Here is a 16020-nt window from a genome sequence, read left to right as displayed (position 1 = left end):
GAAAATTGATAATGTGTCCTTATTCTACTGACAAAATATATTTCTTCCATAGGCCTGGGCATCTGAGGGGAAAAAAAAAACATGATTCTAGCGAGAATTTAACCCAGGTCTATAAATAATAAGTCTTGTGTGATAACAACTATACCACTACAACTTCAAAATATTCAAGGGGAATAGATATTTATTTCTAAAAGCTTGTATTGGTTATACAATAATGCACAGTGAATCGCGGGGTTGACCGCGGCAAGATGGCCGCCGCCGTCGGATGTCAGTCTACTGGGATTCCACCGTGAGGCGTCCAGTCTACCTATATGTCTGTGTACTCGCCACTCAGCCGTGTCAAAGATACTCGTGGTAGTGTGTGCAAGTTGAGATGACTAGAGAGAGACCATGGAGACCACTCGTGTTGCTAATCCTAAAAAAAGGAAAGAAAAGGGTGGGGCTGAGAAGGTAAGAGAGAAAAAAAATAGGCAGTTAGAGAGCGAAGCATCCAAATGTCGGAGGCTGACAGAAATGTTTGCCAGCGGCAGCGGCAGCGGCAGCAGCGCTGCAAGTACCAGCAGCAGCTGTTTTGGAGGCGGTGCCGTCAGTTGTGAGAGCCAGAGCGCTGTGCAGGGGGCTGACTCAGCTGAGGCTGCAGCCGCAGCACAGGGACAGATAGATGAGGGACAGATGCATGAGCTGGTGGAAGTTCCCCAGACAAGCGCAGGGCATGTAAGTATGAAAGGAGGATAATGAGTGTTAAATGCAAGGTATCGGTAATCTGATGTTATATTATTTTAGGTTGCTACGTTTTGATCTACACTCAGAAATTTACCAAACTATTAGCCTACAGTAGTTACAGCTGTTTAGCTCTAAACAAAATATTAACATGCCCCAGCAGCATAAATGCAGAAGAAATATTTATTTAAAGTAGTTGAACTGTTTTTTTTTTTTTTGTTGTTGTTGTTGTTTTTTGTTTTTTTGTAGTAGTAGTAAATTTTGCAGAAACTAATTAAGATTATTAAGTAATAAATCCATTTTGAGAATAGACAATTCAATACATAAACCCTGTGTTTTTAATCCATTCTTTCACTTGTGTATTTAGGTAGAGCATAGAGAGGATCATGATATACACTCCAGCTCCACCCTGCATTATTTTAAACGCCCAAAGTCAGACAGTCAAAGCCTAGAGGTGTTTTTCTCTTACCACCCTCAGAGGAAGACAAAACGTAAAATTGGAAGGTAAAATATCATGGGTTAATATTTAAGCATTTTGAGACCCGTGTCTGTGGCTGATGAGTTTTCATGCATCCGTTGTTTTGGGCCGTGCTTAGTCAAAGTCCAGGGCTGTTTTTTAGTCCCAGTCCACCCCTGGCTGCAGTGATGTGGACATTGGTGGTGGGCCGAACCAGGCTGACCCAAAACATATTGAACTTCATGGACTTTCAAACTTTTTAAAATCAGAAACAATCCATATTTGGAGCAAGGCATATCAGCACTGAATAAAGCAAATAAAATGCCTTGCAAAATAAAGCTCTTAATGTGTGTATGTGCATGCATGTGCATATGCCGAAAATGAGAAAGAGAGTGTAACTACTGGTCGTCTGACAAATGCTTAAAAAATGTCTCTACCAAAGTTAAATTGAAAAGTTACAGCATAAATACTTACTGAGTGTTTGTGTGGTTTAGACAGGAAATAACACTTTGGACAAAGTACTGCGTCTGAAGTGTGTTTGAAAGAGCAGAGCAGAAGTCAGTCCATTGTTTCTGCAGGTTGTCTTCCTTTACCAGACAAAAGACTTGTACACAGAGCAGCAGAGACTCTGTCATGTTTCTCTTCTTGATGTTGGGACTTCTGGTCTGCTCAGAACCACCAGGTAAGACGAGAATCCTCCTCCTAACACACATTATAGCAATAAAACCTGAATAGACCATCTTTACTTTACTAATTCTAAATGGAATAATGACGACATCAGGCACGGCACTGCAGGCAGAACTGGATTCAATTTAGTGATGGGAGTTGTGGCTTTTTAACAGGAAGCGGCTCTGTTCTTTTTAGTTCAAAAGGCCGGCTTGTGGCTGTTTTCCGTCAACTCATGTAAAGGGGAGTGGATCGGGGCAGGCAGTGAAATTTGGGCGCAGCGATAAAAACAAAGGCTCTCACCCACGACTGGGTCCCTGTTTGTGCCAAAGAGCCATTCAGAAGAATTGGATTATTCGCAAACGTATCATCACACACTGGATTCTGTTCAAATCCGTTTTATTTCTGTAGTGTCAAATTATAACAGAAGTGATCTCAATCTTTGGTTCATCCAGTGAACCAAAATCTGTCCCATGAGCAAGCAAATGGCGACAGTAGTGAGGAAAAAAAAAAACATTTTAACAAGGCAAAGAACCTGGAACCTGGGTGGGTGGCCATCTGCCTCCATTATTTGGGCTGAGACAGAGAGAGAGAGAGAGAGAGAGAGAGAGAGAGGGGGAGAGAGAGCGGGCGGACTGACTATAAGGCACAACATAGTACAAGGTCCACATGAAAATGTATATGAATAATAAAATGTGATAATATAAAAACAATGAAAATAATAATCATAGGACTGATCACAGTAGGACTAAATAAAGATTGAAATGTGGTTCAACACATACTGTATACATGCAGCTGAAGTGACAAACTTTCAGGCAACAGCAACAAATTCAAATGCAGATTTGACATAAAAGAAAATAAAAGAAAAAAATAAAAGCACTCTCTCTAACCTTCACAGGGTCCAGTTGTGTGTTAACTGATGATTCAGTCTGTCAGTACTGATAAGTTTTAACATTCATTATAAACTCATTAACCATACACGTCATTTTGATTATGTTATCTTTGTTTGTTTGTTTGTTTGTTTGTTTTTACAGGTTCCAGTGCTGTGACGCCTCGGTTTGTGCTGAAGGGAGAAGATGTCACTCTGGATGTCCAGAAACCTGATATTCAAGAAACAACCATATTTGCATGGAGGTTCAAGAGAGAAGACAATGTAGTGAGATTAGTTAATGATGAAGTATTTATCTCTACAAACTACAGAGGAAGGGTTGAGTTTTCATCAGTAGATTACTCTTTGCTGTTGAAGAGTCTAACAGAAGCTGACAGTGGAGTTTATTCTGCACTGCTGTCTGGGGACAGAGACCTGAAAGTGGCTGAATATGAAGTCACAGTTCAAGGTCAGTTCCTGAATGTCTCAGACTTTGATAGACAGCAGTAGCTGCTGCCTGTTTTCTAAAGCTCTTCAAACCTCTCTCCTCCAGAGCCAGTGTCTCCAGTTCACCTGACAGTGAACTCCTCCAGCTCAGACTCCTGTAACGTCACTGAGACCTGCAGCAGTCAGGACTCTTCCATCAGCAGCACTTTGACATGTGACGGAGGAAACTGCTTTCTGGAGGGAGGAGAGAGGTCAGAGGTCACAGCCTCTGCTGCCTCCATCAGAGTCTACCTGTTGAGTGGGTCAGTCATCTGTAACCATAGCAACCAGGTCAGCTGGAGAGAGGACAGGAAGGAGACTGATGCTCTCTGCTGGTTAGATGCTGGTAAGACACTCACTGTGATGAACATAAGCAGCATTGTTCTCACCTCCTTGGTCTTTCTTTTTTTCTGGTGAGATGTTTTCTCAAGCATCTTGTTTCCTATCATCTTATCTGCACAATTTTTTTTTTTCAAAAGTTTCAAAAGGTTTTTAGAACGTGCAAGTGCACAACATGCTACACTGTGCACTAACAGGAATAGCTCTTCACTTCCTGTGCTGTCGAGTCACAGTCCTTCCTGTTGGTTTGGTAATGAAACGAGCTGATGAGCTGCTCTCCTGCTTGTTGTGTTCCAGGTCCACAGAGTCTCTCTGGTGTCTCTGTGTATCTCGTGAGGACGGTCGTGTTCTCGGTCGGTCTGATCATCATGGTGTCTGTGGTGATCGGCGTCAACCTCCTGGTCAGGCTCAGAAAGAAAGAGTGAACCATCAACCTCCACCAACCACACTCTCAAATCCTTGTATAAAATTTACATTGCTGGCTCTGAGCTGCACCCTGCAAATACTTTAAAGGTGCTAAAGACAGGAAGTACATAAAACTTCAAGAGGACGCACAGGACCACATTAGAACGGACATGAAGAAGAAGTCTTAGACACACATATAACGCTCTTTCAACTATTCTAAAGTCTAAATTAAAGAAGTAATCTGTTATACTGGTGACAGCTTTGTTGCTAATTTCTCATCAGTGTGGGAAGTGCACTACATTTCCCAGAGATCACAACATTATTTTGGTTTTGAACTGGAGAACAAGCACCTCTCTGCTCTTTTGTCTTTGCTCCTCTTACATAATTACGGCTCCAGTACCTCATTTGGGTGGAAAATTTTGGTTTGCGGAGTCCTGCTGTTGCATATAATCAAGATGGAGGAGTATGCCTTTACCATCTACTGTTTGTGTCAAGCAGGAATTGAGCAGCGCAAATCTGCTCTTCATTTAAACTCTGTGTTGATTGTCTTTTCCCTTTTTCATTGTTCATCTTATAGTTGTTAAATATTGTACCATCTTGTACATGTTGTACTGCACAGTTGTTATTGTCACTATTATTATTTTACCTTCTCTTCTTTGTAGTGTCATTATTAGTTGTACATATTATGTACAGTTAACAATTAACAGACCATCAAAGTGTGTTATGCCTCATGAACAAACACACATTCATCTACATATTTCTTTATGAGAAAATCATTTCACCGATTCTTGGGAATTTGGATAAAACAGGTTTTAATTTTGAAAAAAAAAAATTGTGTTAAATTACAAAATCTGAAGGTATATCATTATAGGCCAAGGTCTTGGCTGTTCAGCAATGTACCGGTGCAACCTCCTCATTTTGCATTTTTTTCATAAAATAGGTTTTTCCAGTTATTAGGCTACTTTGTTTTTGTCAACACCATCACCATAATGTTTTTTTTTTTTAATTTGAAAAACATATTTTTGTATTAAAGAGACTATTACTTTAATAACTCAACAGCACCAAAGAAACATATTGTAAGCATATTCATTTAAAACCAATTTAACTGCCTCTGACGGTGGTGACACTAATCTGACGGTGGTGACAGTGGCCTCATTAAAACATACATTTCCAAAATTTATACCACTCAAGTCAACGGCTTCTTGCTTAACAACTTTATTTAACTATTTGGTACAAAAGATAACAATCCTGAGCACTGTTATAAGCATTTTTCAGACTTCAGTCATCACCGTCACACAGAAAACCTGACGGTGGTGACGTCTGACGGTGGTGACAAAAACCTGCTCTTTCACATGATAAGCATGAGTTGTTCACATTAGCCAGCTTGTTTTCGCCCTGTTCCTACCTACATCAGACCTCCTCTTAAAAAATAAACATTTATTCCATAATCTAATTTAATATTTTTTATACAGAAGTGACGGTGTTGACAGTTTATGGTTGTGACAGTAGCAGTGTCCAAAAATATGAAGAGATTTAAGAGAAAATAGCAAACTTCCAGGAGCCTGAGTGGTCTTGAAGCATGCAGTAGAGCTGAAGGTTTGAAAAGGGCTCCTCAGGAATGTAGCTGACCTTGTAGTTTTTTTTAATTATTTTTTTTTAAATAAATATCTGACGGTGGTGACGAATATCTGGGACACATTTTGAGCAACCACAAAATAATAGTAAATATAGTTCAAAACCCATCGTTTGTAGTTTTTAATACATATTATGATGTACTCTTTCATGTGGTAAAGATATTATTCAATGAAATTATTACTTTTTGTTGTTTTAATCAAGTTGAAATGATTATCTCCTATCGGAGGACAACTGGTTTTGTAGGCCATGGGCCAACATATAATCATTAAATTAATACAAATTAAAAATAAACCTATAAAAGAACCTTACAAATGTGCAAAGGACCCCCTGATTATGCCCTTGATTCTTTTTATTCATTAAAATGTTGTAAATTTCCAGCAGAAATAGCATTTTTCTTAGTGGGACATGATTTATCCAAATTCTCAAGAATCAGTGATTTGTGTCTTCCCAGTTGTAAATGTGCACACAGTGTCTGGTAAATAACTTTACTGTCTTGTGATTTGAAAACGGAAGTATGCTTAATGCTGAAAAAAAAAAAGGGGGGGGGGCCTACGTGCAGGAAATCTTTGCTGTTGATGTGGTTTCGAGCAATCTGGCTTCCTGTAGGCTACAGATAAAGGTCTGCAACATTAATGCATGGGCTTTCCGAGGCTTAAGCCTGGAACCCCCAAACTCCAGCAGGGCTTACGCTGATGCTATGGAACATACTGGCCTCTCAGTTAACGGGACTGGTTCCTTAGGTTTACAACGTCGTAAATCTTTGCTCCTAATATGTCGTGAAGCATAAGAAAAATGCCACATGAACATGTCGATAAGGTTAAAAAGTTGAATCTCATCAGAGGATGTCGTTATGCCACAGAGAAGTCAGTGCTCTGACCTGAGGGAAGTGGGTGGAGGAAACAGTCTCTGTACTTCCTCATTCTTATTTTTATCTGCTGTGTTTGCTGTGTTTTAAAAGCCCAGTCAACCAGCTTGATGCTCCTGGACTCTATGTAGTTGAGTCTACATTGTCCAAATTTTCTCTTGCGAACTATGTACTCAACTACATTGAGTCCATAGTGAATGTGACCTTTTGCGGCGTCCATCTTTCACATGGCCAGAATCAAAACATGAATATGGAGACAAGCAAATGTCCTTTTTTTGGTTTATAGAAAACAAATAGCCATCACCATTTCCTAACCTTAACCTTTACCTTTTCCTAAACTTAACCAACAACCTTAACAAAAGGTTGTTGGGTCACAAACACCACAGTGCTTGTACTTGCTGAAGTTTGTTTGAAGTGTGAAATGCGGTTGACACAGGAAAACTGACACTCTGGACACAGTGCTGTCTCTAGAGTGTGTTTAAAAGAGCAGAGCAGAAGTATTCTTCCCTTACCAAACAAAAATACCCACACGGTGCGACCAGAGAAAATGTCTGTCTTTTTTGTACTTGGACTATTTTTCTGCACAGAGCCGCAAGGTAAAATGAAAATCCTCCTACTATTGAAATGTCACAACGAATATCAACAGATTTAATGTAAGAGATAATTCAGCAATAACACTGTAACAGGGCTTCTTGGGAATGATTACTAATGTGGTGATAATGTCATGAGGCAAAAAATTGCAGTACATATCGCTCACTGTGGACTACTAACATGTAGTTCAGTCAAAAACATACATGTGTATTTGCAGGTGAAGTGTAGAATTAAGTTAGATATTGCGTAATTTTCCTTTTCTGTTCAGTTTCAAATATGAAATAGGTTTTGGGAAATTTGGATCCAATAAGTAGAATGACTGTGAGATTGTGTATTGTTCTAATTTTGAAGCGATACAGAAAGATAGAAATCAAAAATAGGGAAACACATTTATTACATCTGGCAAGGAAGAAACTAGAAAAAAATGAACCCTTAAAATGTAGGCATGTGTGACATGGAGGAAGAAAGTAATGTTCTTATAAAGATTGCTCCTTATCTGTGAGCTAGTTATCTTTATGCAAAGTTGTCGTTGTTCAGTTTGACCAAATGACATCAAAGGGTATTAGCAGTGAGGTTTTCCAAAATACATGTGGAAAGAACAAGGCTGAATTTACAGTGTTTTGTCCATAGTTTCAGACTTACCAAAGAAGAATTGTGCATAAGATATTGTCTATTCATTCATGACCGAAATAAAACATTCATTCATTCAAGAATTCAGTCATCCATAAAAAAATGTTTGACGTGAAATGGATGCAAAGGATGAGGATTACTCTCAGTTTATCAATTATTGAAAATCAGAGCTCAGAATGGTCAAAGAAACTGCCGCAGTTTCATGTTTTCAGTAGTTTGAGGCTCATCAAAGAAAAATGTAATAGATTTCTGGCCCACATATGGTTGAAGAGGTTCTTAGAACATTTATTTTTTATGGAGAATATCCAAATTGAACGTAAGACTGACTGCTATTTGACATGGGTATTCGATAACCACACATGTAACTTTGATTAAGTGATTTGTTTATTATTTTTGCAGGTTCCAGTGCTGTGAGGTCTGTATTTGTGCTAAAGGGAGAGGATCTACTTCTTGATGTCCATAAACCTGAACCTCTGGCAGGGAAATTTGTATTTGAATGGAAATTCCAAAACACATTCTATGTCGCAAGATTAACTAATGGATACGTGAGAATCACAGACAGCTACAAACACAGGGTGAAATTTTCACAAGAAAATTACTCTTTGGAGCTGAAGAATCTACAGAAAGCTGACAGTGGAGTTTATACTGCAATAATGACCGTGACACAAGACCAAATACTAGCTAAATACCAAGTCACAGTTCAAGGTCAGTTCCTGAATGTGTCAGACTTTGACAGACAGCAGTAGCTGCTGCCTGTTTTCTAAAGCTCTTCAAACCTCTCTCCTCCAGAGCGAGTGTCTCCAGTTCAGCTGACAGTGAACTCCTCCAGCTCAGACTCCTGTGACGTCACTGTGACCTGCAGCAGTCAGGACTCTTCCATCAGCAGCACTTTGACATGTGACAGAGGAGACTGCTCTCTGGAAGGAGGAGAGAGGTCGGAGGTCACAGCCTCTGCTGCCTCCCTCAGAATCTACCTGCTGAATGGGTCAGTCACCTGTAACCATAGCAACCAGGTCAGCTGGAGAGAGGACAGGAAGGAGATTGATCCTCTCTGCTTGCTCAGCTCTGGTAAGACACTCTCTGTGATTCCCTCTGGTGCCATCATCAGGCAACATTTCAGTTTGTGCATAGTATTTCAAAAGCTATCGGGTTGATTCCCATGAAAAGTGGTGTGTACAGTCATGCTCCTCTGAAGATGAACCCTGTCGAATTTGGGGACTTTATGACCCTTCCTCAAGAGCCACCCTCAGAGCAAACATTTGACTTTTGCATACTTATGTGTGAATGTAATGGATGAACTGTCAAGTGATCAGGGAATGAACCTTATCGATATTGGCAGCACTCTGATCTGCTGCAGGGCCTACATCTCACTCACCTAGCGCTGCTTTCAGTTCGCGATAAAGAAAGCTTTACCCATAACCCTTCATGATAAACTCCTAATCCAAAACTGCTAGCCATCCCTGATCCAATGGGGATTGCCAAAATCGCCAAAACTGTACAATCCAAATCTCTGATGTCCAGTCAAATGGTCAGTACTGTACGAACACATGTATTTTCACTAAAATCTTGCCGCAGAGGCAACTGCTTCAAGATCCTCTCATGTGTGGTCATGAAGCAAACATTCACAGGCTTGTCCATCCAAACTGCTCATCTCAGTTGTGCTTGCACACCTCAAGATCGCACATCTTTCCGTCTTGGAAATACTTCAGCACATTTCTGTCTTTTTAGTTGTAATTCATTTAAAACACTGAAAACTGATATGCGATCATCTCTCTGGCTCTGGTACAGCTTGATTACATCAGCATCACTTGTTCTCCCCTACAAAAGCACAAATTGCCCTGGTCAGTTTTTCAACCGGGAGATTGTAGTGGAACCGGGCTCCACCAGACCCGTATGAATCACTCTAAAGGTTTTTTAAAATGAACACGTTTTACAGGTCAAGAGTCGGTGTGTTCCTGTTAGTGAGAAACAAGCTGCTCTGTGTTGCAGGTCCAGTGAGTCTCCCTGGTACCTGCTATCTTGTGAGGACGGTCGTGCTCTCTGTCGGTCTGGTCAGCATGGTAGCTGCTGTGATCACCGTCAACCTCAGAGCGCAGGAGTGAATCAACAGCTCAGTACTGGTGTTCCTATACTATTTCTCTTACTAATTATAATGAGCAGTAATACTTAATGCTTAATACTTAAATACTGTAAATTTGCTCCATTTGTATTTGGTTGTAAAGGGCTTTGAGCTAGCAACATCCTTTGTATGAAAGTGTATTAAAGTTTCTTTATCAGCAAATTATTGACAAGTTTTGTGTCTCATGTGAACAAAAACACATTTATTCATAAAAAAACAAAAACAAAAAAAAACTCATATTTTCACAGAGGCAACTGTCCAGTAATTTAGTTTGTTTACTGGACACTTGCTCCTATGAAACTGTAAACTGTGCCCTGGCTTGACAGTACATAATATCCATATTCACATTTATACAATACCAGTGTGCAATGTAATAGACATTTAAGACCAAGAAAGCTAACACTGCTTGGCATAATTTACAAAGCAACATAGCAGGAACATTGAGAGGAATTTTTCATTTTGCGTTTCATTTAATTCTGGGTGTGATGAGAGGTAGGTGCCTGACTCACTCTGACCCCACTTGCTCACACTCCGCTCCACATGCATCGCACATGAGTCTGAATGTGCTCACATTAATCAACCCTCTGAATTTCTGCACCTACACCTTTAAATGAAAGGTGACATGAAACTATCAGTGACCTCAAATGTACCTTTCACTGAACAAAATAGCTCTGCAACTCTGTTAGCACATCATTGCTCCCAAAGCTAAATTTTGCAGAATTAGAACGGCACAGGCTGGAAATATCAGCAGCCTCATCTGTCAGGGCCGTGCGGTCCATAGGGCAGGTTAGGCAAATGCTATCAGCGCCATCATGCCAGAGGGCGCCAGGGAGTGAGGTTTTTTTTTTTATTGTATGCAAAAAAAATTGGACAAGCGCCGCGGTCCCTCACTGCCCCTCACTGTCTCTCCTTACTTGAACAGATAAAAGCAAAGTGCCACTAAAACAAAGCAAATCTCTGCTGTGTCATTTCAAGGCGTTGCTGGCTTTGGCCCCTTCCCTTTTGAACTTCAGAATACACGCTGACATCATTCGGCTGCCCGGAGGGACCAGCCACGCTGTAGATGGTTCGAGACTCGGCCTCAGCTGCTTCCTCTGCTGTGCGGCCCTGAGCCACAGCATGGCCTGGACTGGGTTGCTGAAGGGAAACATGCATAATACTGTGAAAATATGTTATTTGACTTTTTCTATATTTATTTACAGTTTACTTTTAGAATTACTCATGGTTGACAGTAACAAAGTACATTTACTTGAGTACATTTTGCAAGTATCAGTACTGTTTTTTGTTTGTTTCTTTGTTTGTTTGTTTTGTTTTTTTTTTTTTTTTTTGGAAAGTTATGACTTTTATTCCACTACATTTCCAAGACTAATGTTCTACTCTTGACTTGGAAATATGTTATCTGAGGGAGGTTTAAAAACATTAAAATGACACTGGCTATCCTTTTTGTTGATTGCTCTGACGTTTGTGTAGCAAAGTGTATTCATTCAGTGTATTCATTCGGTGGCTTCAGAAAGTTATGAGGATCCGTTAATGCATCATGAAAACAATGCAGCCTTGCATGAATATTAAAAAGAAAATGTACTTATGAATGTACTTTCAAATACTTTTAAGTATTTTAAAACAAGTATTAAATTACTTTGACTCAAGTAAATATTTGACTGAACAGAATGATTTTTCCCCTTGTCTTAATTAGCAAATTTCCCCAAATCTGAAACTATATTCCTCCATGTGGCTGGTGAGGCTCAAAGTTAATATTAAAAAAGTTGTGGTTTACCTTTGGCGTATCATACACTGTATTCTCTCTGGTCTCTCTCATCATCATATCTCCCTCATCTGTAGGTCAGTCAGAAAAACACAAAAGGTATGTAATATTGTGCAACGTACTGACATGATGTATCATGATGGCATCCTGCGTCATTCTCCGGTTTCTTATAAGGAATGTAAACATTTTAAGAAGGAAAAAAATCAGTGAATACAATGTAAAGTGTCTTAACAAGCTGCTCCATCTCTAGATAAAACAAACAAAAAAATACAGATTGAGAGATTTCTGAGAAAGTCATTGCTGCAAATTCCCATGTAAACACATGGCAGGGGATTCACTCTGCAAACATCTTCAGTTTCGTGGTGCTGACAGCGGTACAGTGTGTGTATACACAGGCAGGGCCGGACGGAGAAAATCATCCAGGACGGGAATCTAGCTCCCAGTCAGGCCACATTTTAAACACGGTCCTCCCTCAGGAAAATTTGAGTAACTGAATGTCCTGCATTCTGGTGTATTTTACTGCATATGAATCACAGAATAATGAGCCAACAGCAAACAAACTATTAGGCCCTACATAAAACACCTAGGTTATTTATTTACCCAGTTCTTTAGTGATATTTCACAGTAATATGACTATGATCAAACCAACATCAAAGAACTAGCAGTGAAAATCCAACTCTTGCGTTGTCTTGTACCCACAGGTTGATCTGAACTAGTGGGCTTCTCTTGTTCATTTCCCACTATGGAGGCACTAGCACTGCTACTCTCCACACCTATGAAAAAGCATATTTTTCAGTTTCTGATTATAATACTGCTTAGCTGTGTCACTTTCACCGCTTTATATAAAATGTCTTGTACCTGCAGGTTGATCTGAACTAGTGGGCTTTTCTTGTGCATTTCCCACTACCACTATGGCACTAGCACTGGCACTACTCTCTCCACCTATACAGAAAACAAAGCAAGAGAACATATTTTACATTACATACTTATGTAATGTTTATGCCAGAAATACACTGTGTTTGTTTTTGTTGGGTTTTGTTTTTGTTTTTTTGTATTACTAATGTACATGAAATGACTTGACAAACATTATTCACGGTTATTATTAAATAGTGCAGCCAAAAGTGGGTCAAGTTTCAAGAGCTAGCCAATTGTGTTTCAAGAGTAAAGACTGAGATATTCATGTACTGTATCTAATTCTTACGCACTTTGTGATTGTTTGTGTTGTAATGTCATTTCATCAGAGCTCATTCTGGGCTGATCCTGTTCTACTCCTCAGGATCTGGCAGTACTTTCACCTTATAGGAAAAAAAAAAAAAAAATCAATCAGCCAGTACTATTTCAATTTCACAATTTCGGTCAGGATACTGGCAATCCACTAATTGAACATGTAATCAATGTAATCAATCAGACAATAAATAAACATAGAATACAAATAAAAAATTACAAATGACGGTATGTGTATGCGTATGTTTCTAGCCGCCATTTGTAATTTTTTATTTGTATTCTATGTTTATTTATTGTCTATTAGGCAGCTACTACTATGCACTTGAGTCCATGACAAATTTCCCCCAGGGGACAATAAAGTATATTCTATTCTATTCTAATCAACAATGCAGTAAAGTCATTTATGCATAATAAACATGATCTGAATCCAATCCGAATGAGCTGTGGGCTCATTATTCTGTGATTCATACACAGTAAAATACACCAGAATGCAGGAAATTAATTAACTCAGATTTTCCTGAGGGAGGACCGTGTTTAAAATGTGGCCTGACTGGGAGCTAGATTCCCGGCCTGGATGATTTTCTCAGTCCGGGCCTGCCATTGGAGAAAATAAGAGTGGGGGAGGAGGGGCTGTAGCCAGATCTGACTGAATGTTGCATCCGGAGCGCCCCCTGCTGACAAGACTGTGGGCCAAAAAAACAAAACAAAAAAACAACAACTGCAGACCGGGCCAATCAGCAGGCCAGTCCGGGCCTGTCAGGTATACGGCATCTACTCACCTCTGCTCTTGGGATTCACTGTAAGCTTTCCTAAAAAAACAAACACAAACAAACAAACAGATATACATATGAGCGTCAGTGTAGACTGCAGCCAATGAAATCAAGTTACAAAATGTTCCTCAGTGTGTTCTGTGTGGTTCTGCAGAGGAGTGTTTTCTGTTCTCATGTCTTGTTCTTGACCAGGCAAGGCATCGCCAAACAAAGATCACCAAGCTAAGCATGTTGGAGCGATCCCTCCCTGAACGAGATTTTCCAGGGTCCTCACACATTTTATTACACACAAGCCCCCTCCATAAAGGACTGTCAGATACACACTGCTCCAATATGAATATGAAGGCTAGGGAGATACATACATGTAAACATTTGCCCATGTGAATGCTGTTACACTGGATGCACCAAGAGGCGTCCAAAGACCCTATGGCGTCCTATTTTAATAATTGTTATCATTCAAACAGCAGCCTTGTGAAAGTGGAGAGCATCGAGTCTATTGCCCTGTCTATGAGGGGTGGTCTAGAAAATTACTTCAGAGAGACTTTTTGGGATTTTTAGGTTTGATGCTCTTATTTATCCAGGTCTAAATGAGGAAATAGGCCTTTTTTCTAAACACTGATTGATTTTATCACCACTATACCAGTTCCTTCCCATATGGTCTACTTGTTGTGTGTATTCTGACTAATATGTGTGTGTAATGTATATACATGCATATTTGTGGTGTGTGATATGCTGAAGCTATCTGGCCTAGTTACATATAGCCTCTATAAGGAATCACAACACCCCACTCTGTTTGACTCCTCTTTCCAGCCACGGCCTGAGGAAGACCCAGTGTGTGTGTGTGTGTCTGTGTGTGTGTGTGTGTGTGTGTGTGTGTGTGTGTGTGTGTCTTTTGTTTCTCAGCAGCTTTGGGTCAACCCTAACCTTTAGTTTGTTGTCTTTGTTGTCATTTCAAATACAACGTCTCAAGATGTGCGTCTCTCTTATCCTGAAAGCATTTGAAGAGAATGCAAAGACTACTTATGTATCATTTTAATCCTTCTTATTCCACATTATTTCATTACATTTAACTTAAAATTCATCTCAGTCAGTTTTGAAGTGACAGATAGCTCCTTCCATTTATAAACACCTTTCCTTAACAGTATAGATACTGTTAAATGTTCCCTGCTGTTTGATGTACATCAGCCTTTGTCTTCTGTTCTGTAACTAGGAAAACACAGGCGAGGTGTTCTTGTGAAAAGCTGAGCTCTGTGAGAATGTTACTGAAAATCACCTGAAGCTCAGTGTGTTGAGAGAGGATTAAAGTTTTGATTACATTGTCCTTCTGTGTTGAAATAATTAACACCTGAACTTACCTTTTTTATACCTTCGGCAAACGAGAACAACTACTCCTATGGCACAGAGGCAGACGATGCAGACCACTGCAATCACAATGATTATGTATGTGGACAGTTGGGGTATGATGATGACTGAAAATAAAAACAAAAGGGTTGAAAATGTTGATCTACTTCAAGCCTCCCAACAGAATAGAAAGCATGCTGCTGTAGTGTTAGATTTGCAGACCTGTGTTGCTGGTAGGTTGAGGTTTTAGTGATAAAAAAAAAAAAAACAACACTTTGCCAGCAGAGCTGTGTGGTTACTATCAGATTTAACAGTTTGAAGAGTTGAACAGTTTGAACTTTATTTCTCAAAACTGAATAATTATTTTCTGACCACCAGAAACATGAATGTTAATTTGATCCCAAAGCATTTGGTGACAAATCAGTACCAATGATTCTGATTGATAAGCTACTTAAACAACATCTGCTGCTGTTAACACAAACAGAGAATAAGATTCATGTAATTCATATTTCCAGATGTAAACTGGCATGTGACATCATGCAGAAGCCTGACTGACTGAATGAAACATTTAGAGTCTAAGATAAGAGGACAGGATGTTAGCCTGCTGACCCTCCAAGATCAAGAATTATTGCTATATAAATTAATAAGAAGAAAGAAGTGATAGCCTTTTATTGTAAATGTATTATTTAAATTTTGACTAGAGTACCTTTTTCATTTAACTTTAAGTTAGCTAAACTACATACTACATTGTTAAAACACACACACACACACACACACACACACACACACACACATATATATATATATATATATATATATATATATATATATATACAGTACAGGCCAAAAGTTTGGACACACCTTCTCATTCAATGCGTTTTCTTTATTTTCATGACTATTTACATTGTAGATTCTCACTGAAGGAATCAAAACTATGAATGAACACATGTGGAGTTATGTACTTAACAAAAAAAGTTGAAATAACTGAAAACATGTTTTATATTCTAGTTTCTTCAAAATAGCCACCCTTTGCTCTGATTACTGCTTTGCACACTCTTGGCATTCTCTCGATGAGCTTCAAGAGGTAGTCACGTGAAATGGTTTTCCAAAAGTCTTGAAGGAGTTCCCAGAGGTGTTTAGCA

At 39.4% G+C, this 16020-nt stretch overlaps 2 protein-coding genes across 2 annotated transcripts; both read left to right on the top strand.

Annotated features, from left to right (window-relative positions):
- The first annotated feature begins 1709 nt into the window (after window positions 1-1709).
- Window positions 1710-4566, top strand: LOC115375014 (SLAM family member 9-like). The gene is made up of 4 exons (XM_030074249.1): window positions 1710-1859; window positions 2878-3180; window positions 3265-3543; window positions 3834-4566. Exons 1-4 carry the CDS (start codon window positions 1811-1813, stop codon window positions 3959-3961), a joined length of 759 nt encoding a protein of 252 aa, XP_029930109.1. The 5' UTR covers window positions 1710-1810; the 3' UTR covers window positions 3962-4566.
- A 3467-nt stretch (window positions 4567-8033) lies between these two features.
- LOC115375015 (uncharacterized) lies at window positions 8034-9773 on the top strand (the record flags this gene model as incomplete). Its single annotated transcript, XM_030074251.1, has 3 exons — window positions 8034-8367; window positions 8452-8730; window positions 9652-9773. Coding segments are annotated over 3 exons (726 nt in total), but the record flags the coding sequence as incomplete, so codon positions are not given.
- Window positions 9774-16020: the final 6247 nt, after the last annotated feature.

The sequence above is a fragment of the Myripristis murdjan genome, chromosome 17 (assembly GCF_902150065.1).
Source record: "Myripristis murdjan chromosome 17, fMyrMur1.1, whole genome shotgun sequence".
Classification (NCBI taxonomy): domain Eukaryota; kingdom Metazoa; phylum Chordata; class Actinopteri; order Holocentriformes; family Holocentridae; genus Myripristis; species Myripristis murdjan.
This window is presented reverse-complemented; position numbering and strand designations above follow the sequence as displayed.